Below are 27,462 nucleotides of genomic sequence, written 5' to 3'. Positions count from 1 at the left end.
AGGAAATCTGGACTGAGGCTCCAGTTCTGCCACTGTCGGAACCTTACTCTCTCTAGGCGTGAATTAGAAGACCTTTCCTGCTGGCTCCAAAAAGAAATGGAAATCTCCCTTTTCCTGATTAGGATCCCTGGATTCTCATGAGTGGAGAGGAGGCCTAGGGGTGGGAAAAGGATTGCCTAGGGCAGTGTGTCCTTTGGTCCCTCAGTGGCTCCAGAGGTGCCCTGGGACTCTGCAAGCCTCAAATTGTCACAGCCAGTCCAGCCCTCCCTAACACTGCCCTTCCCAACCTCCTGTCTGGAACACGTCCCTCCCTCCTCCCCCCTCCTCAGTCCCACCTTCTAACATCTCCTTGAGGCTCTTCTAAAGTGCTCCAGGGGCCTTAGCCCCCTGCCACCTGGATGATGCACTGCTGAGGTTAGTTTAATTAAGTTCAAGTTATATGGGCCTGGGCCCCAGGGCTCTCTACACTGTGCATTAAGCCTTCCTTGAAGCCCTGTAGGGATGGAGGGTCGGGTGATGGGGAATAGGAGAGGTGCTGACGCCACCAGGTGCTTCTGACCGGGACTTCCCTCCCCTTGGCCCTGAGGAGCAAAATAATAACAGGAGCAGACACATGGTGCAGACTCTGTGCTAAGGATTATTACAGAGTAGCTCATTTAATCTCCACAACAATCCCATTATACCAAATGTACAGATAAGGAAACTGAGGCACAGGAGGAGAAATATATTACATAAGGTCACAGAACTTTTTTTTCAAGGCCACATAACTATTAATGGAAACTGAAAGATGGGATTCTTTTCTTTCCCTTTTTTTTGGAAGTGAGAGATAGGATTCTGACTCCATAAGTCACATCCTCAGCCACGGAGTGATAACAGCTCTGAATTGAGGAGGTGATTCCTACCCATCCTCTGCTCTCTACTCCTCCAGAAGCAGCTATGCAAGCTCCTCCTCTCAGCTTGGGGTGTTGTCACCTAGGAGGCCCTGCCGACTGCAAGCACCTTCCGGCACAGCCTCATTTTACTGGCATTGCTGCCCAGGGCCCCGCTGGCAGGGAGGAAGGGAGAAGGGAACAGAGCAGGCAGGGGCAGAAGCTGTGCGACCAGAAAGGTCCATTCTCAGGCCCAGCACTGTTGGGGTGGGGGTGGGGGGTACTTTGACATCTTCAAGTCTCCTACTGAGCTCATCTGGAAAACAGGAGAAAACAACGCTTACCTTCTTAGAACCACTAGAACTTCTTGGAGATGAGGTAGATAAAAGGTTTGATTGAACTGTGAAATTTGCACCTGCCAGAATCAATCATTACTTCCCCTCAATAGGGACAAGGAAGATCCATAGGCTACTGAAATGATCTGGCTTTTTTTTCTTTTTGCTTCCTAAGGGGATTGCTTTTTCAGGTTCACTTGGAAAGGTGAGCTAACAGAATGGAAGAGTGAGCATGCCAGCCTTCATGAAAGCCATACGGAATATGGACGGAAGATCTGGACATTAACCTTCCAACGGGCCATGAGTGATGAAGGGCAGGGGGTAGGCCTGAGTCCTCCCTGGAACCTCAGCATGTAGCACAAGGCTAGGCACAAATCTGGGTTCAGGAAATCTTTATTGGATTATACTGAACTGAACTAAATTGAATTAATTTCACCTCTCCAAATAGACTGATTTTTGGGGATGAACAATACTGCCATCTTGTGACAGGAGGAGGCAAAACACCACTGCATGTGCGGCACAAGCCTTTTTTGGAATGTGCCTGGATCTAGCTGGCTACAAGGAGTCTTGTCTACGGGAGCACATCTCCACAGGACCTCTCCTTAGCAACACATGGCCAGCAGTTAATTTTCATTAGTGTACAAGTTTGGAAGCCATGAAGCCAGCATTTCTCCAAAACATTAGACTTTGAGGGGGGGGGGACTATCCCCCTCCCCCCCACGCTCAATGAAGCTGACTTTGCTGTTGGCAAAGGTTCCTGTCACTTGCGTGGGATGAAAAAAACAGGGCAAGGTTTTTTAAAGGAAACACTGGGGACACCTGGGTGGCTCAGTGGTTGAGTGTCTGACTTTGGTCAGGTTGTCCTCCCAGGGTCCTGAGATCGAGTCCCCCATCAGGCTCCTCGCGGGGAGACTGCTTCTCCCTCTGCCTCTCTCTGTGTCTCTCATGAATAAATATGTAAAATCTTAAAAAAAAAATAATAAAGGAGAAACTGCACCTCCCTCATGATTTTGGAGAGGATACTAGTCCCAGCACATGCCTGAGCCTGGCAATCAAAAGTGACTGCTGGGACGCCTGGGTGGCTCAGTGGTTGAGAGTCTGCCTTAGGCTCAGGGCATGATCCCAGGGTCCAGGGATCGAGTCCTGTGTTGTGCTCCCTGCAGAGAACCTGCTTCTCCCTCTGCCTGTGTCTCTGCCTCTCTCTGTGTATGTCTCACAAATAAATTAAAAAAATAATAATAAATAAATAAATAAATAAATAAATAAATAAATAAATAAATAAATCAAATCTTAAAAAAAAAAAAGTGACTGCTAAGATTCTTTCCAACCCAGTGCCCTACAGTTCTGGACAGTCAGTGAGCCCAGTGGTCTCTGGACCCTCCGGGAAGGTGGATGAATCAGGTTGAAGGCAGGGACTTTACCTGGATGCAAGGTCTCCCAACAGGCTGGGTGGGTCAGAGGAGGCGGGAGAGGTGGTCAGGAGAGAGTTCAGAAAGGAAGAAAACAGAAAGCAGGTTCATTCACCACCTTGCTGCCTGCACAGGTAGGGGACACCCTGAGATGCACTCCCACCCACCACTGCATGGCTGTGACCTCTCATTCAGAGATATACAGAAATGGCATTAGTCTTGCCTGAGGGACTGAAATGCAGGCCCTGTTCAGCCAAAACCCCTCACAGGAGGCCGTGCTGAGACCCCAGGATCCTCCTCTGCAAAGGAAACATGAAAACCAACCCCTGTGCTTCCTGCCCCCAGTGGAGGTGGGGGGGGGGGGCAGGGGTCCTCTCTGATGACCCGAGAAATCAATTTGGAATTCACCGAGGATTCCTCAAGGAAGAGCCTGAGGCAGACTGGGGGCCCTGCAGACTCACAGGACATGAGATTTGGGGTTTGCAATTCTGAGACATCCTTATAGTATGTGGTATTAGCTACTGCCACCTACACAAGGCATTATTCTAATGTCTAATATTATTAGCTTGCAAACCTTTTCATAGCAATTTATGAATCAGACAAAAAGCCCTGTGACAAATTAGAGATCCTCATTCTAGGTTTATAAGAACATACAGGCCCGACCTGTGGGGAAAAGTTGTTCTATTAGAGCCTCCACCTTCGGGGGTGGAGCAGAGACTGTGCTCCAGGGCAAAGAATAAGTCCGGTTCACTGCAGTGACTCCAGCACCCAGCCTACGACCTGATGTTAAGGGAGGAGATTTCAGGAAATGTTTGGAAAACAGTTTGGGCCTCTACTTCCCCATCTGTAAAATGGGAGAGTCAGAACACTCCCAATCCACCTCTGGGATTCTGAGCCCCTTTAGCCATTTCCTCAGCAGATCAGCATGGGCATGAGCAGGGGTGGGTACTGTGCCCCAAGATGCAATGAGGGGAAAGAACCATTTGGAGACCCCACAGCATAGACTCTGAGGAAGCGTCCCCCACCCCCTCAACAACCCCATGGGCCCAGAAAGGGATAGGAAAGAGGAGGAGGGGGAGGAGTAAAAGAGAAACATGGAAAGAGGGCAGAGGAGGAGGAAAGGAGCATGAAGGAAGAAGACGGAACCGGAAGTCTTCAAGCTTGGTTTACCCTCTTGGTGGATGCAGCTAAAAGGTCCAGCAAACAGGTAGACTGGGGCAGTGGGCTGCGGGTGGTCTGGGACACCCCTTCTGCACTTAGGAGTCTTGAGCTGGGCTAGAACACTCACCCGCCCCGAGATACCACCAGCTTCACTTTCACTTTGTAGGAAACAATGATGCCCAGGATCTCCCGGTTGGCTCCTTCCCTCAACCTGCAAGGTAACAGAGGGAAGGTTCATGGACGATCGCTGGGTGGAAGAGACATGGCAGGGGTTGGGTGCAGTGGGGGCGGTAGCCAACCGTCCCTCTCCTTGGCCACTCTGCCACCAGGTGCAAACAGAACCCAGTATATGAGAAAGGTAGGCTTTGCCCTGAGTGGGTGGGAACTGGAGCCCTGGGTCCCATGTCCAGCTGTCAAACTCCCTCTCTGTGCACACCTGATAGCTCCCTTCCTCCCTGGGCCTGAGTCCCAGCAGCATGGTGAGGGCTGGGCTCTTTCTACCCCTGGTTGGATGGACTCTGCTTCTTTTTTTTTTTTTTTTTTATTTATTTATGATAGTCACAGAGAGAGAGAGAGAGAGAGAGAGAGAGAGAGAGGCAGAGACACAGGCAGAGGGAGAAGCAGGCTCCATGCACTGGGAGCCTGATGTGGGATTCGATCCTGGGTCTCCAGGATCGCGCCCTGGGCCAAAGGCAGGCGCCAAACCGCTGCGCCACCTAGGGATCCCTGGACTCTGCTTCTTTTGCTGCCCAGCAATCTGTGTGGCACAAAGGGCCAGACAGCGGGTTCAGGGAGGGAGAGGGAGGTTGGCAAGGCAGAGGAGGAGGTATTGGGGAAGACATGCAGGAGGTAGCCCCTCCACCAAGTCTTGAAGACAGGATTTGAGCCAGGGTGGAAGAAGAGGGCAAAGGCTTGGAGGCAAGTGGTCAGCATGTCCATGTGGACAACTGTGCGTCTGGAGCAGAGGATCCATGTTGGAAGTCAGGGGTAGGGTGTTGCAGAGGCAGGCCAAAGCCCCACTGGAGGGCCAGGCCTCAATGGCCAGGGTAAGGCGAGTTCCCCACATGCCAGGCCTCCACCAGAGCAGGGTAGCCTCAGAGTCAGTGATGACCGTGAGGCAGGAGTGATCATACGGCCCAGGGATCCCTGCCTTTGAGGGGCACACTGACATCTGGTCTAGCCCTGCTCACTGTCCACATCTCCCCAGACGCCCCACTCCGACTCCTGATTCATCCTCTTGTGCTGGAGTCACTCCTTTCCTTCCAGCCTTGCTCTGTCTCAGGGACGCACCCCGTCTGATTGAAGACACGAGGTCAGGAGCTGCTGCCTTCTGCAAGAAGCCTCTCCAGGTTGCCCTCCCCTGGGCAAGCCAGCAGAGCCCAGTACTTACAAAGGAAGCAGGGTCTAGGGGCCCGTCTTGCTCTCTGTGTCACCCCTAGATAGGGGTGGGAGTAAGAGGACAATTCAAGCTCCTAAGATGGATCAGGGACAACGCCTGGGGAGAGGGTAACCATACCATGTGCTGGCACTAGTGGGAAAAAGGAAAGGTGGGTGTGGGCCCCCTGGAGTCAGGGGGTGGGGCAAGCAGGTCCTCACAAGGTGCTGGAGGCCAGGTTCGTGTCTTCATGCTTGAGCTTCCCGTCCAGGGCGAGGCCCCGCTTCTCTCGGTTGTTGGCCAGGAAGGGCGTCAGGGTGTAGACCTTGCAGAATGTTGAACTGGGCGCCACTGTGTCACTGGGAAGAAGGGAGGCAGGTGTGGACACAGCCCCCAGGGCCAACCCCCAGCCATCACCCCCAGCCCAGTCAGAACATATCAAAGACCATATAGTAACATTTAAAACATGTTTTTAACTTTCCAAAATACATTGCCATTAAAAAAAAATACATTGCCATTATATGTAAAGAAACACACACATACGTGAAAAATTATATGAAATGCACTTGCCTCCCCAGAGGAGGCAGGGCCAGGAAAAAAAACCAAAAACCACACAGATGTGTCTTCCAATGAGAGTAACTACTTCCTTTAGGTAAGAAAAGATGTTTCATCTGAGATCTCTTGCCTTAGCCGCTAACAAACTTGAGACAAAATTCCATGCTCAACCAGAGTAGCTGTCCTCAAGCCTAGATTTTTAAAATGTAATTATTCTCTACCCTCCCACATACAACCCCTTTTACCTAGTAAGTTGGATTATTCTCTTATCAGACAAGAAATACTGTGTACCTAGTACCTTGCCCTCTTTGTCTTGGCTGTTAGGAAGCTCAGAGCAAAGTATGTCCTTCAACCTAGGTTTCTGGTACAGTGTAATTACAACCCCAGTTCCCTTTGATTCATTAGGTCTCATTTGGTCATTCTAGTTTTAATGGGTCTGTCCCTTGACTGTGGCATGTATTTTCTTGTAGCTAAACCAAGCAGGTGTTTTCTTAAAAGGCTATTTGGGATGATCTACTCTGAGCGACAAGGAAGTCTGAGATCCAGCCTTCTGTCAGGTGGAAAAGAACCATCTGCATCTGTAACTACAGCCAGGGCTTCTCATTTCCCCACCCACACATCCAAGGATGGGCTTGTGCTCACTTACTCAGCCTCTTCCATGGCCACAGGGCACTTGTACTGGGCTGTGTTAAAAAGGCAGATGTCCGCATACTGGCGCACTGAGAGGGAGAGGGAGACAAGGTGGTGTGAGCCAGGACTGCAGCTCCCGGGCATCCCAGGCTCCCTTGAGTTGGGGATGTTCAGCCCCAAGAATGGCCAGAGTGCACTGGGAGATTGTTCAAGAGACCACCCTCATCTTCCACACAAAGGGTAGCCCGAACACACCTGTTCCCTTCCATCACCAAAGGTCTCCCTCAGGGACAGCTTTGCCCAGAACCCAGGGAACTTAGAGGGTAGGTGACTTAAACAGTAAACTCATTACCTGGCCAATGAGTAGCCTGTGTTACTAGCCTCAAAAGCCTTTCCCTTTGGCCTAGAGTAGGCCCTGGGCTTTCCTGCGGGCCAATAGTTATCTACAAGGCTGTTAACAAGGGGAGAACCTTCAGCCACCCCCAACCCTTGGGAGAGTTCCCTCTTGCTGGCCCCATGGGGTGGCCTTCCACCCGGGGTACCCGAGATCTTGATCTTCTTCACTGTCTTGTTGGTGTTGTTGGTGACGTGGACATTAACGCTGATGGGTTCTCCATGGTAATAGATCTGGGAGGCAGAAGAAGAGAGAAGGGTTGGACCAGAGGATACTAAAGCTCCAGAAAGATGGAGGGAGAAGAGGCCCCATCATATATCCTAGGGTTCCCCAGACTTTGGCCACTCTGACGTTGGCCTCAAGTTCATCAGCCACTTCCCACTGATGCTAAGTCACTGGGCATGTTAGACCAGTTCTTTGTCAGGATTTTGAAAGATAATTGAATGAGGAGGTGATATTCCTGGGCTCTAGTCTGGACTTGGTGACCAGAAATAATGAGAACACTAATTATAATAATGATAAAGAGGATGAACACGGTGTGACCTTGGACAGGTTGGCTAAGCCTCGGCTTCCCCCCATCTGGAGGACTTGGACTAGGTGATGTATCAAGTCCCTGCTGGCTTGGGATGCCAGGAATTCTAGACACAGGAGGGCCTAGAAGAAGCAGGAGAGAGAGGTGGGGAAAGACGGGCCTGCTCACCAAGGGAACTGGCTCTGAATCCTTACTGAAGGACCTCAACTCAAATCTGTGGCCAACACTTGCCCTCAGCTATCCACAGAGAGAGAGAGAGAGAGAGAGAGAGGCAGTGCCCACACATTAAGAGGGGGACGGGGTGCAGGAAGACGGCCGAGACTCAGGTCCCTTCAGGAGGCACGCTGACTTCTTTTTTTTTTTTTAATTTTATTTATTTATGATAGTCACAGAGAGAGAGAGAGAGAGAGAGAGAGAGAGGCAGAGAGGAGGCACGCTGACTTCTAAAGTCGATTGTATCCCTCAGGCTCATGCCCCACTCTGCCATTCCTTTAGGCCCCCAGAGGCTTCCCCACAGCCCCCTAAGGGATGTCTCAGATTCCCTGAACCCTGTGGTCTTAGGACTGGGGGCAGAAGCTCTTACCTACCCCAGGAGCCCTGGTGACCATGAGAGAACTGGGATGAGATGTCCCAGCCCCAGGAGAACAGCCCCCACCCCCTGCCAAGTCCAAGCCTCCTACCTCCTTATCCAGGGAAGCTTCTAGATGCAAGGGCTTGTCCGACATGAGGAACTGCCTGGTGGTCTCAGCTGTGGGCTGGGGGCCAGGCCTCTCCGGGGCATACTGAACCTTCCTGATCACCAGGCGCACAGAATTCCTAATGGAGATGGGCAGAGCAAAAGATAGCCAGAGTCACCTGCCTCCATCCTCCTTCCTCATAACCCTCCCTTTCCTCCTCAGGAGACTGCCATGGCTCCCCCGGCGTTACAATCCAGACCAAACTGCAGAGGTGGACACAGAGGCCTTGTCACCACCTGGCCCCACTCCATCCTCCCCCATTGTGTACACAGCCACCCCCACTTCCTCACTATCATCCTCAGTGGTTCATCTCGTCCTGTCTCTGCAGCTTTGCTTACACCGGACCCCCGCCTGCAATACTCTCCTCCTGCTTCTACCCTCATTTATTTCCTTCTTCAGGACCCAGCTAAATACCTCCTCTTCCAGGAAACCTTCCTGGATCAGCTCACTTGATCTTGTCCCGGTCTTAACTCCCACACCAGCGGAGCTGAACCACCCCATGGCAGTCCCTCATGTGGATCTGTGCCTTGGCAGCCAGCAGGATGGCGAGAAAGGAACTATGTTTCACTTCCCACATCCCTTACTTTACTTAATAGTGTAAGCTCCTTAAGGAGCAAAATTTTTATCTCAATTGTTCACTGCTGTGTTTTCAACATCTATGACAGTGCCTGCCATATAACAAATGCCTTCCAAATATCTATTAAATCAAAATCTGCAGAGGGACCCCATGAAAAGGTGGGGGCTCAGAGAGGTGACGGGGTTCAGTGAGGGGGTGTGGATTCAATCAGGGGGATGTAGGCCAGTGACAAGGATGGGGACCCAGTGAATAGATGGAGGCCCAGAGATGAGATGGGACTCAGTGAAAGGGACAGGGGCTTAGGGAAGAAACGAGGATACAAGGATTGGGAGGGGATGGGATCTGGTGAGGCAGTGCCTGCGATGTGCTGGGTGTGCCAGCATCCCCATTTCTCACCTGCACCCCCTAGAACTGGACAGCCAGGCTGAAGGTCTGAGCTTGCCCCTTACTAACTATATGCCCTTGAGAAAATTCACCCCTGGATCTCAGTTTCCTCATCTGTAAAATGGCAACAGTAGCAACACCTACCTCCCAGGGTTGCTGAGAGGATTAAATTAGTTCCTACATGTTCACCACCCTGAATAGTGTCTGGTCCTTAATAGGCCCTTCATAAACGATAGCTGCTATATCATTATCAGTAGTATCTCTGATGTGGACTTAAAATGTCACACTGGCATAGGGTGAAGGCAGTGGCCCTCAGTGTCGTTCCTCTTCCTTGCTCCGGTCAGGCCCCCTTCAAAAACCCACGAACCCCTATCTTTCCCCTGGTCTCAGGTCTGAAGAAGAAAAGGAAGACAGAGAAGCCAGGGAGAAGGGTCCCATCTCCCCACACCTTGGAGTTGCCTGGGCTGGAGATGGAGATGCTCAATACGCTCTTCAGCCGCCAGGTGGCAAACTCAGCCCACTCCCTAAGAAGCCGCAGTGCCCTCCCTCAGCCACCCTCAGCCAGGCTCGGTAGGAATGCGGGCGGCTGCCTGGGGAGGCAGGGTGCATCAGAGTGGGGGGCTGAGGCCAGCCTCGCCTCCTCGCCAGAAGACAGGGCAGGGCCTGCCTTGAGGAGGAACAGGCACGAGAGCAGGGCTGGGCAGTCTATCTCAGAAGTCAGGTCCAGCTGTTTCCAGCTGCCAGTCTGGACTGTCTGCCCAGGGCTGTGCCTCTCTAGAGAACACTACCTCTTCTGACACGTGGGCTGACCCATCCCACACCCCACTGCCGCCCCCACTACCACCTGCTGCTGATGGCTTCCCAGGAGAAGTAGGAAGTAGGGGTTCAGGGTGGCTGGAAAAAACTCTTGCTCACTCTTTAAAATGATCCAAATTTTGTGTTTCTTTCCAAAATAAAATAAAAACATGCAGTCTCATGGGGCAAGACTTGAAGCAGGGTGATGGAGGAGGCAGGTTCAGCATTGTAAAGGGAGAAATCCTGAGGCCTGAGGCCTGAGCCCTAAGCCCCAGACAGTTGAGCCACTTTCTCCAGGAACCCCTCCAGGACTTGCCAGCCTTCCAGAGGGCCCTTCTTGGAGTTTCTGGGGCTGGAATATGCGGCCCCTCCTCACACACTTCCAGGTATTGTTACTTATCTCTTCTCTGACTTTGCTGGTCTTGTCTCTCTCCCTCTGCCAGTAGGCAGCCCACACCCAGCGGAAGCTGTGCCCTTCTCACCGCTTGTGGATCTTTTCCTCCAGGTTCTCGGCACAGAAGGCTTTGACCTCGTAGTCCACACCACAGGCCTGAGGAGAAGGGGCTGCTGACCACAGGGTCCCGACAGCACAGCCATCCCACCCTCTTATTTTACAAACCAGGACCCTGGAGGGGAATAGCAAACTTCACAGGCCAACCGCCCCTCAGCCTGATTCAGGACCCTGTGATCGGCCTCAGCCCCAGTGCTGTGCTGCACCCCAACCCCACCTGGCCTTCCCACAGAGCTCCCCTAGCTCCCCCAACACTGGGTGTCCCAAACTGCCCTAACTGGGCTCCACCCTGCAGACACCTGCCTGGTCTGGGCAGCTGTCCTCATTAAGGCAGCCACTCGGCAATAACAATGGGGGTGCTCAGCAGTCCTAGGAGGGGAGCACAGACTATGTGCAGACCCAACAGTGCTCTGGTGGCTCACTCCACCCTCTAAACTGCAGGAGGAGGCATAGCCTCTCATCTCCATTTTGCAGGTGAAGACAAGGGGGCTCAGAGATCTGGGGCCTGTGACACTAGTAGTGTCACTTCTCTTGGAGCCTCCATTTCTCCACTTGTGAGACCACAGTGAATGGACCCCCATGCAAGGTTGTGAGGCCAAGAGGTAGTCCAGAGAACATTTTGGTTCTGCTGCAGCCAACAGTAAGCCCAGGAGAGACTGCATGTAATGGAATGCGGGGGTGAGGATGACACCCTATCTGCCTGCTGCCCTGTATGAAAAGAGCCGGCTTATCTGAGGCAGTGTTGAAGTGGCTTCCACACAGGGAGGCTTCCACACAGAGTTCCGATGCCTCTCAGAAAGCCAGGGCCCTGGGGATACAAATGTCCTTTACCCGGAGAGAGGCTTCCAGAGACGTGACCCACCTTCCCCGTGTCTTCAGGCCCTGGCTGCAATGTCACAGAGCACGGGAGGTTTGGAGGGATCTGTTAAGAGGACAGACAGGTCTCCTGTCACATTGACCATTGAGCTCCTCATGTTGCCCACCCACCACCCCCACACACATTTATCAGACCAGGGGGCCCTAGCAACAGGCCATGTCTCCCCCATCAGACCATGCCAAGGATGCCCCACACTGGGCCAGAAGCCCTCCAGTAAAGCCAAGGATTTCAGTGCTTTTCTTTATCTAAAGGATTTTGCCTAGGGGCATCTGGGTGGCTCAGTGGTTGACTGTCTGCCTTCGGCTAAGGTTGGGATTCTGGGGTCTGGGGATCGAGTCCCGCATTGGGCTCCCTGCATGGAGCCTGCTTCTCCCTCTGCTGTGTCTCTGCCTCTGTGTGTCTGTCATGAATAAATAAAATCTTAAAAAAAAAATTAAAATAAAGTGTTCTGCCTAGATTGTAGTAGGCAGAACAAGCCCCCCCACCCCCTCAAAGGTGCCCACCTTCTAATCCCCAGAACCTTCAACTGCTACCTTACTTGGCAAAGGGGATTTTACAGGTGTGATTAAGTTAAAACTCTTGAGATGGGGAGAGTAGCCCGAGTTATCCAGGTGTGCCCGATGTAATCACAATGGACCTTAGCAGGGAAAGCAGGAAACAGAAGAGTCGGTGTCAAAGTGGTGGGCTGCAAGAAAGACTGACCAGCCATTGCTGGCTTTGAAGACAGAGGGGTAGGCTTCAAGCTAGGGAACACAAGCAGTTTCTAGAAGCTGGAAAAGGCAAGGCCTAGAGCCTCCAGAAAGAATACAGCCCTGCTGACACTTTGATTTTAGCCCAGTGCAACCTGTTTTTTTGTTTGTTTGTTTGTTTGTTTGTTTGTTTGTTTTGACTTGTAACCTCCAAAACTGTAAGGTCAGAAACTTGTGTTTTAATGGTCACATTTAATTCCCACCAGGTTGGCAGCAGCTTGTTTGTTACAGCAGCCACAGGAAACCAATACATCTGCCATGGACAGGATGACTGTAATGTCTCTCCTCTGGTTTCCCAGAAAGCCAGGGGATTTCACTGAATCACAGAATCAGAGTCTGAGAAACAGGAAGTTTTAAAATCCAGAATCTGGGAGTCTTTCCATTTGGAAAAGTGGCAGAGCAGGGAAATCACTACATGCCATCCCTCATTAATGAGCTGCGCTGGAGCTCAGCTGGAGCTGGGCCGAAGCCGGGCATGCGGGCAGCTGGTCTGAGGGAGGAGACAGTCCTGTAGTAATTCAGAGGTGAGAAAGGGCTCCTTCTTTCTCTGCAGCCTCTGCCCACCCGGCTCTCTCCCGCCACGAGCTGGACTCGGGAGGGTCCAAGGAGTAGCTCAGAGGTAAGGTGACACCCCTGGCAGTGGCCAGAGAAGAGACACTTACCAGGAAGTATAAGTGACAGTGCCCCAGGTCCCAATGTACACTGAGAAATTGAGTGACATGGAGCTGCTGCCCCAGCTGTCCCCATGTGCTTGCCCACAGGGCTTCCTACTGGTGGTGCAGTTGGCAGTCCCTAACCTCAAAGGTGAAAGGATAGGCATGCTCGCCCAGCTTCTTGATGAGGCGCTCCTGCAGCCGTGTCAGGGGCTTCTTGTCCTCAGGGGCTGGCGGGAAGGACTGCACGTTGGCCACAAACAGATCCTTGCGAAACGTCAGGCCCAGGACATCCAGGTCCTCCCGGCCATAGCGGAAGGCGCAGGTCAGTGTCACGTAGACTGTGGGAGCAGGGGGCATGGAGGATGAGCCCAAGAGGGCAGCAAACAAGCCCCCAAGAGCACCAGCTGAGCCCTGGGATTGGCCCAACTGGAGCTCAAAGGTCTGTCCCAAAGCTCCTGTGTGGGAAGGCTGTGCAGCCCTCGGGATGGGGGTACTGGGTACCCAGGAGAACCACTCAGACCTGGCCCCTAGGGGGAGGTGAGGGCTGACTGCTGGATCAGTTCTGTCCTTTCCCATGCCCCACTCTGGCCAGTGTGGGGAGCACAGGAGATGGTCTGACAGGGTTGGTGAGGGCTGGAGAAGGCTGGTAGGACCGGGGTGGAGGGCAGGTGGGGCTGGGGAAGTGATGTGGCTGGAGAGAGCAGAGGGAGAGGGAAACAAGTGCTGGGTGGTGTCTAGAAGGTGTGGGGTCCTCTCCTAGCCCAACCCCCACCCCACATCTTCCTGCTGACCTTGGACAAGCCCTTCACCTCCCTGGGATTCAATTTTCTCTCCTATAATGAGACTCTAATTCCTGCCCTAATGGGCATCCCCGGCCTTGCGAAAGTCATGATATATTGATGTGAGTGCTCAGGGAATTGAAAAGGTTCTCCTATAATAGGCATAGGTGGGCTGCCCAGGCGAAGGGAAGAGCCAGTGGGGCTGGGCAGGGAAAGGCCTTAAAATTAGTTGGTGTCATGTCTGGGACTCATGGAGGCCCTGGGCTAGAGGTCAGTAGGGAATAGGAGGCCCCCTCACAGCCCAGAGGTGGGGACCACTTCCTCACCTCTCCTCTCCTTGAGATACTCAGGATCCACCAGGACCACGCCATCTGGAAGAAGGACAAGAGAGTAAGCAGACCCTCCCAACTTGACCTCTCAAATTCTTGAGCCCCAAACACCAAGCCAGGCCTGACCTCACCATCTGTCTGTGGACAAGCCTCATGAGAGAAATAGGGGAGGCCAGCACCCGTAGGAAGGCACTGCCATGCCCCAGCCCCTACCCTCAGGCGGCCCTACAGACCCAGCTGGCAACTGGTCTGTTTCTTCCCTGTTAATAAAAACACCAATATGGGTCCCAAACCCCTACGAGCAGGTGTACTTTAGAATTTCGAGATTCTAAAAGGCCATGTGGTACATCTTCCATATATTCTGTAACACCCTCTGAAGGATCTGGGGCAGTGCCCCATGATCAAACCCATTAACACCTCAGCAGGGAAACATGAATCTTTTCACAAAGAGGCTAAAGTATAAAGAGCTTCCTATAGTTCAGGTCAGGTTTTGTCACTAAATGAATCCTACATCAAACTTACCAGTAAGTTTAGACTTCTAGAGTTTCTTGGATTTGGGATTTGCCATCAGGAGTTGTGATCCTACAGAACCGACCTCCCAGGCCTCCCGTGAAGACCAACTGAGTTAATATGTTTAAAGCTGAGATGGTGCCCGGTTCATGGGACTCTACAGAGAATGTCCCCGGGCCTGGCCGTGGCAGTGCGGAGTCCAGCTAGACACAAAGGACATTTTCTCCCTGTGGGATCCCAGGAAACTGGAAATACAGGCTCCTTGCCTTGACATCCCCGGTCACCTCTGGCCATACTTCACCCAGCCATACCCACTGAACAAGCAAAATTCTCTCCTCAACTCTCACCCACTGCCACCCTCCCCCTACATCCATGCTGCCCCCATAGCAATCTCTCAGGGAATGTCAGAGGCTGCCCCTGGAAGGGAGTGTTAGAGGGCTCCTGGTCCCATCCAGTCCTGGGCAGGCCCAAGGGATACTCGGCCAGGGGTGTCTGCCCCACCGCAGAACGTGCCCATCTTCCCTCTTTCTTCTGTGGGTGTTTCCTCTGTGCCTGAGCACCCAAGGTCTCTGTACAAAGTAGGGGGAAAAGGGCAATTCCCCAACCGGAGATGTCAGGGAAGGCTTCCTGGGGGACAGAAGCAGTGGGCAGGTCTTAAAGGAGAAGTACGGGTCACCGGTTAGATGACCAAGGGACAGCGCAAGCGGACAGGGGGAAGCGTGTAGATCCTGGGGGTGGTAGAGGAAGCAGGGCCAGGCCTGACTCACAGTGTCCTGTCTGCAAGACTGGGGGCGTGCGCTTGCCCCGGAGCCCAAAAGGGAACCATGGCAGATAGTTAAGCATTGGGAATTCACAATCAGCTCACTGTTGTGATGGGCAAGGTGTTTCTCTCTGTGTCATTTGATCAACTCTCGACAGTGACCTCAGAGCTCCCTGGGATCCCCAGGGCCTGGCTCAAAGTAGGTGCTCTGTGAACACTGACTAAACAGCTCTCAGGGTGCCGGTGTGTGGTGGAGGAGCTGATTCCCTCCTGCTCCCGCCCCCAGCCTCTGTGTCACCCCCACTGCTGTCCTTGATAGGCCAATGGATAGGGACAGAGCCTGACCCCAGATAGTCTGCAGGAAACTGTGCCTTGTAGCAGGTCGTAGGCAAACCAGGCAAACTGGTGTTCCTCCCAGACAGCACAGGGGAGGAAAGGTGGGGTTGTCCTACTCCAGGCCAGGAAGGGAGGGCCTAATGGGCAGCTGATGCTCTGCAGCCCGCAGCTCTACACATACCCCTTCAGCAGAAGGACCCCGGGGACTCCCCAGTTCTCCTGTTCCCACTGTCACAAAGGTCTCCCCCTCCCAGTGACCCCAAACCTGCCAGCTGTGCTCTCTGCTCCCACCTCGGCTCCAGAACCACACATTCACTTCTGCCTTCTGGCCCTAGGACAGCTCCCGGGGATACATGACAGGCCACATTCTCTGTGAATGTTCCCCATGCAACACATCTAGTTTCTTCACCTGGACTTGGCCTCAGGCAGTTTCCAGTGTCCATCCTCCCAACCTGCCACCTCCTTTGGCCTCACTTTGGTCTGTTCTTGTCCCTTTGGGATCATTTAACTTCTCTGGGCCTCACTTTCCCCATATGTGAAATAGGGATGATTCTGGGCCTCCCTCCCTCCCTCCCTCCCTCCCTCCCTCCAAGAGCTGTGGGAAGAGACAGTGAGGTCAGACTCTTCTAACGAGAGCTATGGTTCTTAGCATCCTAACCATGGGTGACTATGCCTCTCAGAGGGATATCTGGCAATGTCCAAAAACATTTCTGATTGTCCTACCGGGTGGCGATAGTCCTGGTGTCTAACAGATAGAGCCCAGGGATACTGGTCACCATCCTACAACAGGATGGTCCCACCAACAAAGAATTATCCAGTCCAAAATGTCAAGAGTGCTGAGGCTGAGAAATCTTCAACAAGAGTAAGGCTTTGAAAGGTGCCTTTAGCCATAGCCCAGCCTCTGACAAGACCCCCTTGTGGGTGAGTACAGCCCCCATCTCATAAGCCCCAAGGTTTTCTTCCCATGTCCCATCTTTGCCATCAGGATGCAGCAGAACAAAGGTTCTGTGGAGCTAGGCTGCCCCGGTTTGGATCCAGGCTCCTCAACCTACTAGTTCTGTGACCTGGAGCAAGTCACTTAACCTCTCTCTGCCTCATTCTCCTCAGCTGCAAAGCAGAGATAATAATGGATAATAATGGAGCTACCCTTGGTGTCTGGTATGTACTAAGCCTTACACCTGGCTGCTCACCCTCCTTACTGTCAGGCCACCCTCCCTGTTTCTTCCCTCCATCCACCTGCCCTTTCCCCTCACATGGTCCTTGCTGAGGGAAAAGGAGCTGCTTGGTAAAAGTGGTAAATGTTTGCTGACTGCCATGGGAAGCCACTCACACCCTGTTCTGGGGACCAGGCCCCGAGGAGAGCCCTCAGCTGTGGGTGGCTTTAACACATCCTTCTCTAGAAGGGGCCGGGTCAGCCCCACCTTTCCCCACCTTCCTCCTCGGCCTCCTGGGACTCACCCACAGGATCCACGAGGTCGATGTGATCCACAAAGTCCCGCTTTCCCAGATAGACAGTGAGCTGGGAAGAGAGGCACAGGGGGGTGTTAGCAGCTGTGGGCCTGGAGGGCATGTCCCAGAAAAGCCACTGGCCCTCACTCTGGAGGAAACCCTGGGAGCTGCCTCTGAAATGGCTAAACCCAACCCGAACCCACATCAGAGTCCTAGCTGGACTTGGACCTGAGCTCCAGCCCCAATACTAATAAACTCTTGTACAATTCTGAAAGCACCTATTTATTCTAAACCCCTGTGAAGCAGTTGTCCTTGTTCCCATTTTACAGACGAGGATACTGAGGCCTGAGATCTTCACGCTGAGCACTGCTGACAGCAGAGCAGCAGCAGCAAAGAAATAAGCTGCCTGGGAGCGCTGGGCACATCTCTGAGACAGCAAGGGCAACCCAGGGCAGGGCCAGCGGCGCTAAGGGTTGCCAGTGCTCTAAACCCTGAGCTCTGTGCTTCTCACTGCCCCTCACCCCTGTGCAGTCTGCGAGGGTCCACTCATACCAGCACTGCTTTTCAAGGCAATGAGGAACTGGGAGCCAGTGTCCTGCTGGGTAGCCAGCCTGCAGGGAAGAACCTCCTGAGCTAGAATCCAGAATGTCATCCAAGACACTTCCTGCATCCTGCCGAGCACCCCCTCCATCCTCGCTCTCAGTCCACCCCTCCTCCTCCCCACAGCCACTGTTGCCTGGACGACACACCAGACTCACAGCCCCCTCTGTGGCCTGCTGCCCGCAGCCTCACATGCTCTCGGCCTTTCTCCCCTCCTTAGCCAGACTGGTTATACTAGAACGCAAATCTAATGATGCAACCCCCATCTGAAAACCCTCTAATGGTTCTTATGCCCAGAGGTAAGATAACAAATGGGTTTCATTCCAAATGCCAACTCTGATAGATTGGGGGCTGCCTGAGGCTCTGGGCTGAGAAGGAATCTAAGATGGAATCCTGGCTCAGCAGGACAGGGTGAACAGTGATTGCTGATGTCTGCTATGGGCACAGAAGGCAGACGTGGGACCACTGTGGTGTATTGGCTAGCTCAGGCCAGAAATCCAAGCTCTCAGATTCAACTGCTGTTGATGCCCCTACACTCCCTGTGAGTTATGATCATGCCTAGAATGCCCCTTTCACCCTGCCTTGCTTGGATATGCATCCCTTTCAGAGAAGCCGTCCTGACTATCCAGGCTGGGTCCTGCAGCCCCTGGGCATCCCTTTATCTCACCCCTGCCACTTTAGGTGGAAATGATCCGTTTCTGTGTCTGCCTCCCCCATCTGGCTGTGAGTGGCATGGGCTGTGCTTTATTTGTCTTGGTATTCCCTGTCCCAGTCCCCGCCGGCTTGGCCTGTACCCGACAAGGAATGATGTCAGTAATATCTATTTACTGAACTGAAAAGAAAGCAGGATGGAGCCTGGGGCCTGTGGAAAGAAAGAAAGCAGGACAGGCCCTGGGAACTGCCCTGGATAAGTAGGTGATGCCAGGGTTCAGCAGAGAGGCTCTAGGGGCCTCTCACACCAGGGGAATCAGTGCCCCAGAGGCCCTTAGCACTTAGTCTAATTATCACACTCACACTGAAGTCTCTCTAGGACAGGCTGTGTCTCAAACCAGAGCAGCGGCTCCCTAAAGTCCAGGGAGTTATACCTCCCTCTGGGACAGAGTTTCCTGAGAGGCCCCCCACCCTGTCAGCTCCTTGGACAGCTCCTAAGGATAGATGGGGGGTAGGCAGAGGGTCCTGCATGGGCAGTAGAAATGTCCAAGAGAGGACAAGCATCTAGGGCCAAGGAGGAGCTGGGTTGTGGTTGCTACAGACTCACCTTTCCATTCGGGCTTGCCTTCTTGAACACCCTGCAAATAGAAAGAGAAAGCCAGGATTAACGCATCCCGCCAGGGGAAGGCTCCTGCAGGCCGTCCCTTGGCAGGACAGAGGACAAACACCTCGAGTGATTTCCAGGCACCATCCAAGACTTGAGAGCCACAACAGTGTCTGGTATAACCGGATCTCACCATCTCCAGCACTACCCCCCACCCTCCACCCAAGCCTCCATTATTGTCATTATAGCTCTTGTGGGATCTGGCCATGGCCCCCTCAGCCTCCTCTTCACACAGTAGGCCAAGGGAGGCTCTAAAGATAGGTCAAGCCATGCTGCTCATTTGCTCAAAGTCCTCCCAGCTCATGTAGAAGAAAAGCCCTGTGTGTGTGGTCTGTCCTGCCTCCTTTACCCCTGGGCATCACCTCCCACACTCCCTCACCCTTCCAGTCACAGTACCTCCTTGCTGTTCCTCCAACACACCAGGTTGGGTGGGTTCTGCCTCAGGGCCTTTGCTCGAGCAGCACCCTCCCCTGGGATGCTCTCCACCCCCACCCCCACCCCAGATCTGCCCCCAGCCCCAAGCCTTCTGTGATGGGGTTTCACTGTGGCTTCACCCTGCATCTCCTCCTCTGGCTCTATTTTCTTTCCCACAGTACTCACTTGCTAACCTACTATACAAGCGACTTGCTAATTTATGCCTGTCTGCTCTGCTAACATGCCAGCTCCGCAAGGCAGAGAGCTTTGTCTTTCTTCTTCTTGATGTATCCTGAGTACCTAGGATGGCATCCCTAGTAGGCATTTAATAAATCTGTGTTAATGTGTGCCAGGTAGCAAGCACTCAACAAATATTAGTTGAGTGGGTGCATGAATGAATCAGTGAATGAATCAACTGAGAAACTGAGGCCCAGGATAGACAGGGGATGTGCCCATGGCCACACAACAGAGCACTGGATGCCAAGTCAGGCAGACATGTGGCCCCCAACTCCTGCCAAGTGCTTCTAGAGCACCCTGCAGCCTCCACCAGCACCCCCATCCCTTTCCCTCAGCAGGGTCTGGGAGCCTGAGACCCCCATCATCTAGCTCCAGAATTGCTCAGAGTAATGTTGGGAGAGAAGAATAAGGAAAGAGGCAGAGACTAGAGAAGGTGCTGGAGAAGGGGAAGAGGCAGAGGAGGAGAGAGGGCTGCTGCCATGTAGGTGTGGGATGAGAGATAAAACAAACAAACAATAAAACACAGGAGATGGGCACCCGGCGGGGGGGGGGGGGGGGGGGGCGGGGGGGGGGGTGGGCTCAGGGATTTAGCACTGCCTTCAGCCTGGGGCATGATCCTGGAGACCTGGGATCCAGTCCCACATCAGGCTCCCTGCAAGGAGGCTGCTTCTCCCTCTGCCTGTGTCTCAGGCTCCCTGCACGGAGCCTGCTTCTTCCTCTGCCTGTGTCTCTGCCTCTCTCTCTCTCTCTGTCTCTCATGAATAAATTAATAAAATCTTAAAAAAAAAAAAAAAACAGGAGAGATGGAGCAGGCCAAGCCAGGCCCAGAGGATTCCAGGCAACCCAAATGCTTACCCAGGGGCAGGAGGTGCAGTGGGCAATGCAGGGTGAGGCCTGCAGCACCACAGTGATAGTCGCTCCTCACAGAAGGGGTGTGGGGGGGTGGCCTCCTTGGCCTCCTCAGCCCCCTCCCCTAACTTCTGGGGCCCACAGGGACCACTGAGAAGTTTGAGCTTGGCTTGCCAAGAAGGACCCGGCACATGTCTCTCCCATCTCCCCTAGTTCTGGGCTTTTCTTCTCCTCATAAATATTTATCAGTGTTTGGAGTGTGAAAATGCCACAGTCAGCTGAGGTGTAATGATCACTAAAGTGAGAAAAAATACAGATCACACAGTTTGAACCAGCAGTTCCCAAGCTAGAGCTGGACTTGCATAGGAGACCAGAGAAGTGCCATGGGCCAAAGGGACCCTCCAGTTCCTTCCAGAAACCTCGGCTCACCTCTCAGGAGCCCGGGGCCTGAGAGAAAGGAGAGATCACAAATGCCTGAGTTATAACTGAGTCAGGGAGAGCTGCTCTAGCGATCCTGGAGAGGAACAGGGGCACTGTCACCACAGGAGGGGGCTGGGGGCGAGAGTCCAGAGGGAGGGGGGAAGGAGGATGGGGAGTAAGAGGGCTGCAACAGTGCTTGTCGAGTGCCTAATTCTTTCTCGTAACACACTGTGAAATGGGCATAACTCCCGTTTTACAGATGATGATCTTACAGAGAGATGTAGTAATTTGTCCAGGAACACACAGCAAGCCTGAGGCTAAGTCAGGACTCAGACCCAATTCTGTCTGCCTCCAGAGGCTGAGTACTTTAAATCCACCCCTGCTGCTTTCCTAAAGCAGGTGTTTTTTGTTTTTGTTTTTGTTTTTGTTTTTGTTTTATCAACTTTGGGGCCGAGGAGTAGGGAGCAGAAAAGAGGGGAAATGAGTCTGGAGAGGGGAGGGGAGGGCAAAGAGATGAAAGGGCGAGTAGGGCGAGAAGGAGAACAGGGCAACACAAGGGCAGGAAGCAAGGCCAGAGTGTTGGGGAATGTCCTGTGCTAACTCCATCAGCCCCTGGGGCCACCTCCTCAGGAAGCCGGGACTCTGATGGCTTCCTCAAACAACAACAGCGGCTTCCCATGCCCTGGGCGCATGTTCTGCTCTAGTTGTGCCTCTCACTATTTGCCCCAGAACACTGCCAAGCCTTCAGTAGTCCCATTTCAGAGATGAGGAAACTGAGGCTCTGGGAGGTGAACTCTGGCTGTCTGTCTCCAGAGCCCATGTCCTTTCCACTCTGCTGCCCTCCCTGAAGTGACCCCACTGGCTTCCGGACGCCAACACTGTCAGGAAAACAGCCCCCTGGGGCGGCGGCGGCAGGTGCTTCCAGTCACCTGGGCCTGCACTTGTGCAGCACCACCCAGAAGGCCTCTGCCTGTCTGCCGTGAAGAGCAAGCACAAACATGCAAGACTGTGGTCGAAGCCAGACCTCCAGACTGTGGGATGGCTGGGTTTGGTTCGCCCTGCCTCCCCCGAGAATCCCCGGGGCCCACCAGCCTGACTCCCAGAGTCAAAGCTGAGTCCCCGAGAGAAACAGCGGTGGTGTTCTAGTGGATCAAAGCTCATTGGACGCAAGCAACAGAAACCCAGCAAGGGTGGCTCGGGAAAAGGAGAATAAGGAGACAAAAATGTCACGGGAAGGATGCGCAGGCAGGAGGCAGGAGTGCTGGAGCCCCGGGCGGGGAAGCCATCAGCCTCTCGGGCGGTTGCTGTCTCTCCACCTGTCCCCCTGGGGCTGCATGTTCTCGGGCCTGTACTGCTCTCCGGGCCGCCGCTCCATCGTCCCCGGAGACCAACTGTCTCTGCTTACTCAGGGCTTTTCTGCTCCTCCATCGTTTTGGCTTGCAAGTGGCTCTCTCACTCCGACCCTGTTTCTACTCTGCCTCTCGCTCCGCTTCTCACTGTTAACTGGCTGAATGGCCCAAATCCAAATTCCCAGGAGAGGAATGTGATTGATCAGCTCCGCTCAGGTGCCCCATGCCTGGCCCAATCAGCTATGTGGAGGGTGTGTCATGTGACCCCCGACGCTTGGGCAGAGGAGGGTCTACACAGCAGCACTGTACTAATGGGGTGGGGGACATAACCCATTAGTCGGTAATGAAACCAACTTCAAGAGTTGCCACCAGTGCTTCGTTGTTCTGTTTGGTTTTACTGGAATAGAAGATCTAAGCGTGACATATGACAGCAAAGGTATAGCAGATATCATTATATTCATCAATATTCCATTTCTCTCTAAGGCTGGGCAAATTTTTCCAATCCTATTAAGTTAGGCATGCCTGTGTGGCTTGCTCTGGCCAATGAGATGGAAGTGTCACATTTCACTTCCGGGAAGAAGCATTTAAGGGCTAGCACATGTTTTAGTTTCCTAAGGAGCCTGTAACAAATGACAACAAACATAGCGGCCTTAAACAACACAAACTTATCTTACAGTTTTGTAGGTCAGAAGTTCAAAAGGTACCCCATCGAGTTAAAATCAAGATGTTGGCTGTGGGCTACATTCTTTTCTGAAGGCTCCAGGGTGAATCTGTTTCCTCACCCTTCCCTGCTTCTAGAAGCCACCCATATTTGTCTCATGGCCTCTTCCTCCATCTCCAAGGCCAACAACAGCAGGTTGAGTTCTTATTACATTGCATCATTCAGACCTCTCCTGCACCCCTCTTCTATTTTTATAGATTTCAAAAAATACATTCAGCCCCCTAATTTAAAGTCAACTGATTAGCAACCTTAATTTCATCTGCAACTGCAATTCCCCTTTGCCATGTAGTATAACATGCTCAAAGGTTCCAAGCATTAGTACATAGTCATCTTTGGAGAGCTATTCTTCTACTATCCCATCCTCCTTCCTCTGCCACTGAAACCAGCAATGATCCATATGAAGAAGACTCCCGTAAACTAAGTGCCAGGGCTCTCCTGCTATATGACAGATGCGCAGCATGACAGAAAAGGAAAGCTCTTACACCACTAAGATTTGGGGGTTGTTACTGCAATGAATCAGCTTCTTCTGGCTAATACAAAAACATTATACTTGGTCAAACCTTCATTTTAGGATAACTAAGTTACAAGGCTAAAGGAATATGCTACAAATTTTTAAATTTTTAAACCCACCGTTCTAAAGAAACATGCCTAAAATGAGCATGTTCTATCAATGTCTGTGCAGTGCAGTCAGTTAGATCATGTTTCCTGATTTGATTCCATCAGGGTGGTACTCCCAGGCATGCAGGCAGGCAGATCAGCTCTCCAATAACCAGAACGTTGTCTTTCCAGTGAGTCTCATTCCCTACCTGGAGCATAGGATACCTTTAATACTCTGCTGCCCTTCTGTGAGCCACCTATCCTCTCAGTGTCCATTTGTGCCTGCACCAGGAGGGACCCATGACAGATCAGTCAAAAACCAAAAGTTTATGATTTTGTGTGGTACAGCCAAACAATGGAATATTACATAGCACTGAAATTATTTTTGCATCTCTTAAAATAAGGAAATGCCTATGATGAATATTAAGCAGAAAAGTCAGGATTCAAAACAATATATTTGGCATGAGCTCAACTTTATAATCAATAAATGCCAAAGGAAAAAATGAGAAGATTTAATGTGAAGATGGCAATACTTCCCATATTGGTCTATAGATTGAGTACAATCCCTATCAAAATCCCAGCTGGCCTTTTTTTGCCCAAATGAACAGGCTGGCCCTAAAATTCATATGGAAATGCAAAGGCCCAGAATAGCCAAAACAATCTTGAAAAAAAAAGAGAATAAAGGATTTTTGGAGGACTTACACTCCTAAACTCAAAACTTACTACAAAGCTACAGTAATTAAGATTGTGATGCTGGCATAAGGATAGACACAGAGATCAATGGAACAGAATTGGAAATCCAGAAATAAACCCATATATTTATGGTTAATTAATTTTTGACAGAGGAGCCAAGATAAGTCAATGGGGGGAAAACACAAAACAGTCTTTTCAACAAATGCTGGAACAACTGGATATCCACATGCAAAAAAATAAAGTTAGACTCCCTACCTCACACCATATACAAATATGAACTCAAAATGGACTAAGGACCTTAATGGAAGAGTTATAACTACACAACTCTTAGAAGAAAACCTAAGTGTAAATCAACATGACCTTGGATCAGGCAATGGTTACCTTAGATATGACACCAAAAGCATAGGCAACTTAAAACAAAAAAGAGATAAATTTGCCTTTTGTCAAAATTTAAAACTTTTGAGCTTCAAAGGTCACGATCAAGAAAGTGAAAAGAGAACCCACAGAATAGAGAAAATATTCTCAAATCATCTGATAAGGGTTTAGTATCCAGGATATATAAAAACTCTATTACAGTTCAACAATAAACAGGCAAGTAACCCAATTAAAAATGAGCAATGGAGGAGTGCCTGGGTGGCTCAGCAGTTGAGATCTGCCTTTGGCCCAGGGCATGATCCTGGGGTTCAGGGATTGAGTCCTGCATCAGGCTCCTTGTGGGGGGCCTGCTTCTCCCTCTGCCTGTGTTTCTGCCTTCTCTTTGTGTCTCTCATGAACAAATGAATAAAGTCTTCAAAAAAATTTTTTTAGATGAGCAATGGATTTGAATAGACATTTCTCCAAGAAGATATACAAGTGGCCAATAAGCACATGAAAAGATGTTCAACGGTATCAGTCTTTGGAGAAATGTAAATCAAAGCCACAATAAGATACTTCACACCAACTAGGATACCTACAATCAAAAAAAGACAATAACAAGTGTTGTCAAGGATGTGTAGATACTGGAACCCTCCTCATACATTGTTGGTGGGAACATAATGTGATGGGATCACTCTGAAAACCAGTTTGGCAGTTCCTCTGAAAGTAAAATGTAGGGTTATCATATGACCCAGTAATTCTATCCCTACACACATACCTGAGGGAATTGAAAACAGATGCCCACACAAAAACATGTACATAAATGTCCATAACATACATTATTCATAAGTCATAAAGGGTGAGAAAAAACCAAATGCCTATCAACTGCATGCAAAGAAATATCATTTAGCTATAAAAAGAGATGGCATACTGATTCCTACTACAATATGGATGAACCTTGAAAATATGTTACATGGAAGAAACCAGACAAAAAAGGCCACCTGTTGTTTGATTCCACTTACACAAAATGTCCAGAATAAACAAGCACGTAGAGGCAGAAAGTAGGTTAGTGGTTGTCAAGGGCTGGCGTGAGGGGAAATGAGGAATGACTGCTAATGGGTATGAGGTTTCTCTCTGGGAAGATGAGAATGTCCTGGAATTAGACACTGGTGATGGTTACCCAACCTTGTGAATATACTGAAAAACACTACATTTTACACAAAAATTCTATTATGATGTGTAAATTATGTCCATTAAAAAATACTAAAAACAAACCCCACAAAAATAAATGAAAGGAAGAGTACCTAAATATTAACAGGAGTTGAAGGAGAGCCTCTCCACTTACCAACCCACTTCCTTATATATCTTATTTTTCTATGTTGCACAACAGAAACAAATTACAAAGATACCAAGGCTTTCTTTTTTTTTTTTTTTTTTTTTTACCAGGGCTTTCCTAACAAGATATGTCTCAGGTGCTGGTGAAAGAAGAGTCTGGAAAAAAAATATTGTTAGTAAAGTAAGGAAATGTGGATCCTATTACTCTGAATCCTTTGATGTTAGAGCCTGATTGTGCGATTTTACAATGCAGTGTCCAGATCTCTGTGATTGCCCAGATCCCTCCCAAGCCTGCTGTGCCAGCTATTAGAACTGCTGTGCTGTCTTCTGTTCAGCTATTTCTTTCTCCAGGAAGCCTTCCCTGACTCCTCTAAGTCCCACACCCAGTGGGGAGTCACAGCATTTCCCACACTTTGTGGTGGTTTGTTTACTTACTTTCTGCTTCACTTACATAAGTGAGCGCACAGATCTTATTTGTGTTATCGATCCCTGGGGCATAGCATGGTTCCTGGGGCACAGTAGGGGCTCAGTAAATAACTACTGGGTTGAATGTTGTTGAATGAACAATGCTCTAAGAAAGAAGTGTCAAGAATGAGGATGGATGAAGTTTAAAAAGATGGTAGGCTGATGATGATCCTTTTCTCTGGGTTAGCAGACTCCAAATTTCTTCTTTTATTATGGCTTCTCTTTGGCTGTCAGGATCCGTGAACATCAAGCTTAGAAAGTGCTTCATAGGGGCAGGATCCCAACTACCATCAGGCTAACTCAGGAATACAACTGACATCCCAAATGGGCCTCTGCTCAGCTTTGATAAAGCTCTCTTATTTATCACTCACCTACACACGTTCACATAGCCCCTACACTGCCAGGCTCTGGGGTCACAAAGGCGAACAATTTGGTCCCTGCTGACAAGCGACCATGGTATAGCCAAGTTAGAGAAACCCACCAAATACAAAGGCTACCATGCGTTACGCTCTCCCTAGGAGTCAGGTGCTGTGCTAAGCACTCCACATACATTAAGATAATTATGTTATTCCATCTAAATATGTCCAGTTTTTCAGAGGAGAAACCTAAGACCCAAAATAAACAGCTTATCCAAAATCATGAAGTCAGTATCAGAAAACTTACACAGGAGAGAAACCCAGTGAATGGGCTGCATAGGAGAAACATTTAGACAAAACATGTCTTACTTGACATCAGGAACCTCATCCTGGAGAGACTATCCATGAACGTGGATTCACTACCAGTGAATTGAGAGAGTGCTGGTAACAATTCATTCCTCTATGAGTATCACAAAATTCATGGTGGAGAAAAATGCTATGAATACAGTGAATGTCGGAAAATCTTCAAACATTACTCAATCTTCAGTCAACATCAGAAAGCTTATCCCAGAGAGAAACCAGGTGCCAATCACTGCTCTGAGTGTGTCATAAATATTAACTCATTTGTTCCTCCAATAACCTTATAAGGAGGTACTACTCCATCCCTGTTTCAGAGATGAGGAAACTGAGTCACAGAGAGAGAGTCTAATCTTCCCACGGTCACACAGCTAGTAGGGGGCATAGCTAGATACTAGGTCCCAGGCAGTCTGGCCTCAGGGATCACACTTTTAATCATTCACAATAATACCTTCTAAGTGGGATAGTGTGGTTCTGTGTGGCGGTTTAGGAAAGGCTTCAAGGAAGGAGGTAGCAATGAGGAAGACGTTGGAAGGACAGAGATGAAGAGGTGACAGCTCTGCAGGCCAACATCTGGAGAAGGCAACTGAGTCCAGGGGTGCTCAGGAGGGAACAGGCAGCCTGGTGTGGCTGAACTGTGTCCTGTGTGCCTGGGAAGAGCACCAGGGAGGAGGACAGGCCAGAGAAGAGT

At 50.9% G+C, this 27,462-nt stretch overlaps 1 protein-coding gene across 9 annotated transcripts in view; it reads right to left on the bottom strand.

The window, feature by feature from the left end:
- The window catches only part of ARRB1 (arrestin beta 1), a 77,316-nt gene that overhangs the window by 8,612 nt on the left and 41,242 nt on the right, over nucleotides 1–27,462 (bottom strand). For 5 of the 9 annotated variants that reach the window (XM_025458984.3, XM_035704285.2, XM_025458985.3 and 2 more), the window contains 12 exons: nucleotides 18,568–18,598; nucleotides 16,719–16,779; nucleotides 13,652–13,696; nucleotides 12,688–12,884; nucleotides 11,127–11,186; nucleotides 10,236–10,303; nucleotides 7,941–8,076; nucleotides 6,877–6,961; nucleotides 6,351–6,423; nucleotides 5,371–5,508; nucleotides 3,902–3,985; nucleotides 2,626–2,649 (listed from right to left, as the gene is read on the bottom strand). In XM_025458984.3, coding sequence (XP_025314769.1) covers nucleotides 2,626–2,649; nucleotides 3,902–3,985; nucleotides 5,371–5,508; nucleotides 6,351–6,423; nucleotides 6,877–6,961; nucleotides 7,941–8,076; nucleotides 10,236–10,303; nucleotides 11,127–11,186; nucleotides 12,688–12,884; nucleotides 13,652–13,696; nucleotides 16,719–16,779; nucleotides 18,568–18,598 — 1,002 coding nt within the window. The remainder of the gene's footprint in view (nucleotides 1–2,625; nucleotides 2,650–3,901; nucleotides 3,986–5,370; nucleotides 5,509–6,350; nucleotides 6,424–6,876; nucleotides 6,962–7,940; nucleotides 8,077–10,235; nucleotides 10,304–11,126; nucleotides 11,187–12,687; nucleotides 12,885–13,651; nucleotides 13,697–16,718; nucleotides 16,780–18,567; nucleotides 18,599–27,462) is intronic. The other 4 variants (XM_035704287.2, XM_035704288.2, XM_049098750.1 and 1 more) reach the window with 1 other exon arrangement.

Source organism: Canis lupus, chromosome 21, assembly GCF_003254725.2.
Source record: "Canis lupus dingo isolate Sandy chromosome 21, ASM325472v2, whole genome shotgun sequence".
Lineage (NCBI taxonomy): Eukaryota > Metazoa > Chordata > Mammalia > Carnivora > Canidae > Canis > Canis lupus.
The sequence above is the reverse complement of the archived record's forward strand: the minus strand, read 5'-3'. Positions and strand labels throughout refer to the sequence as shown.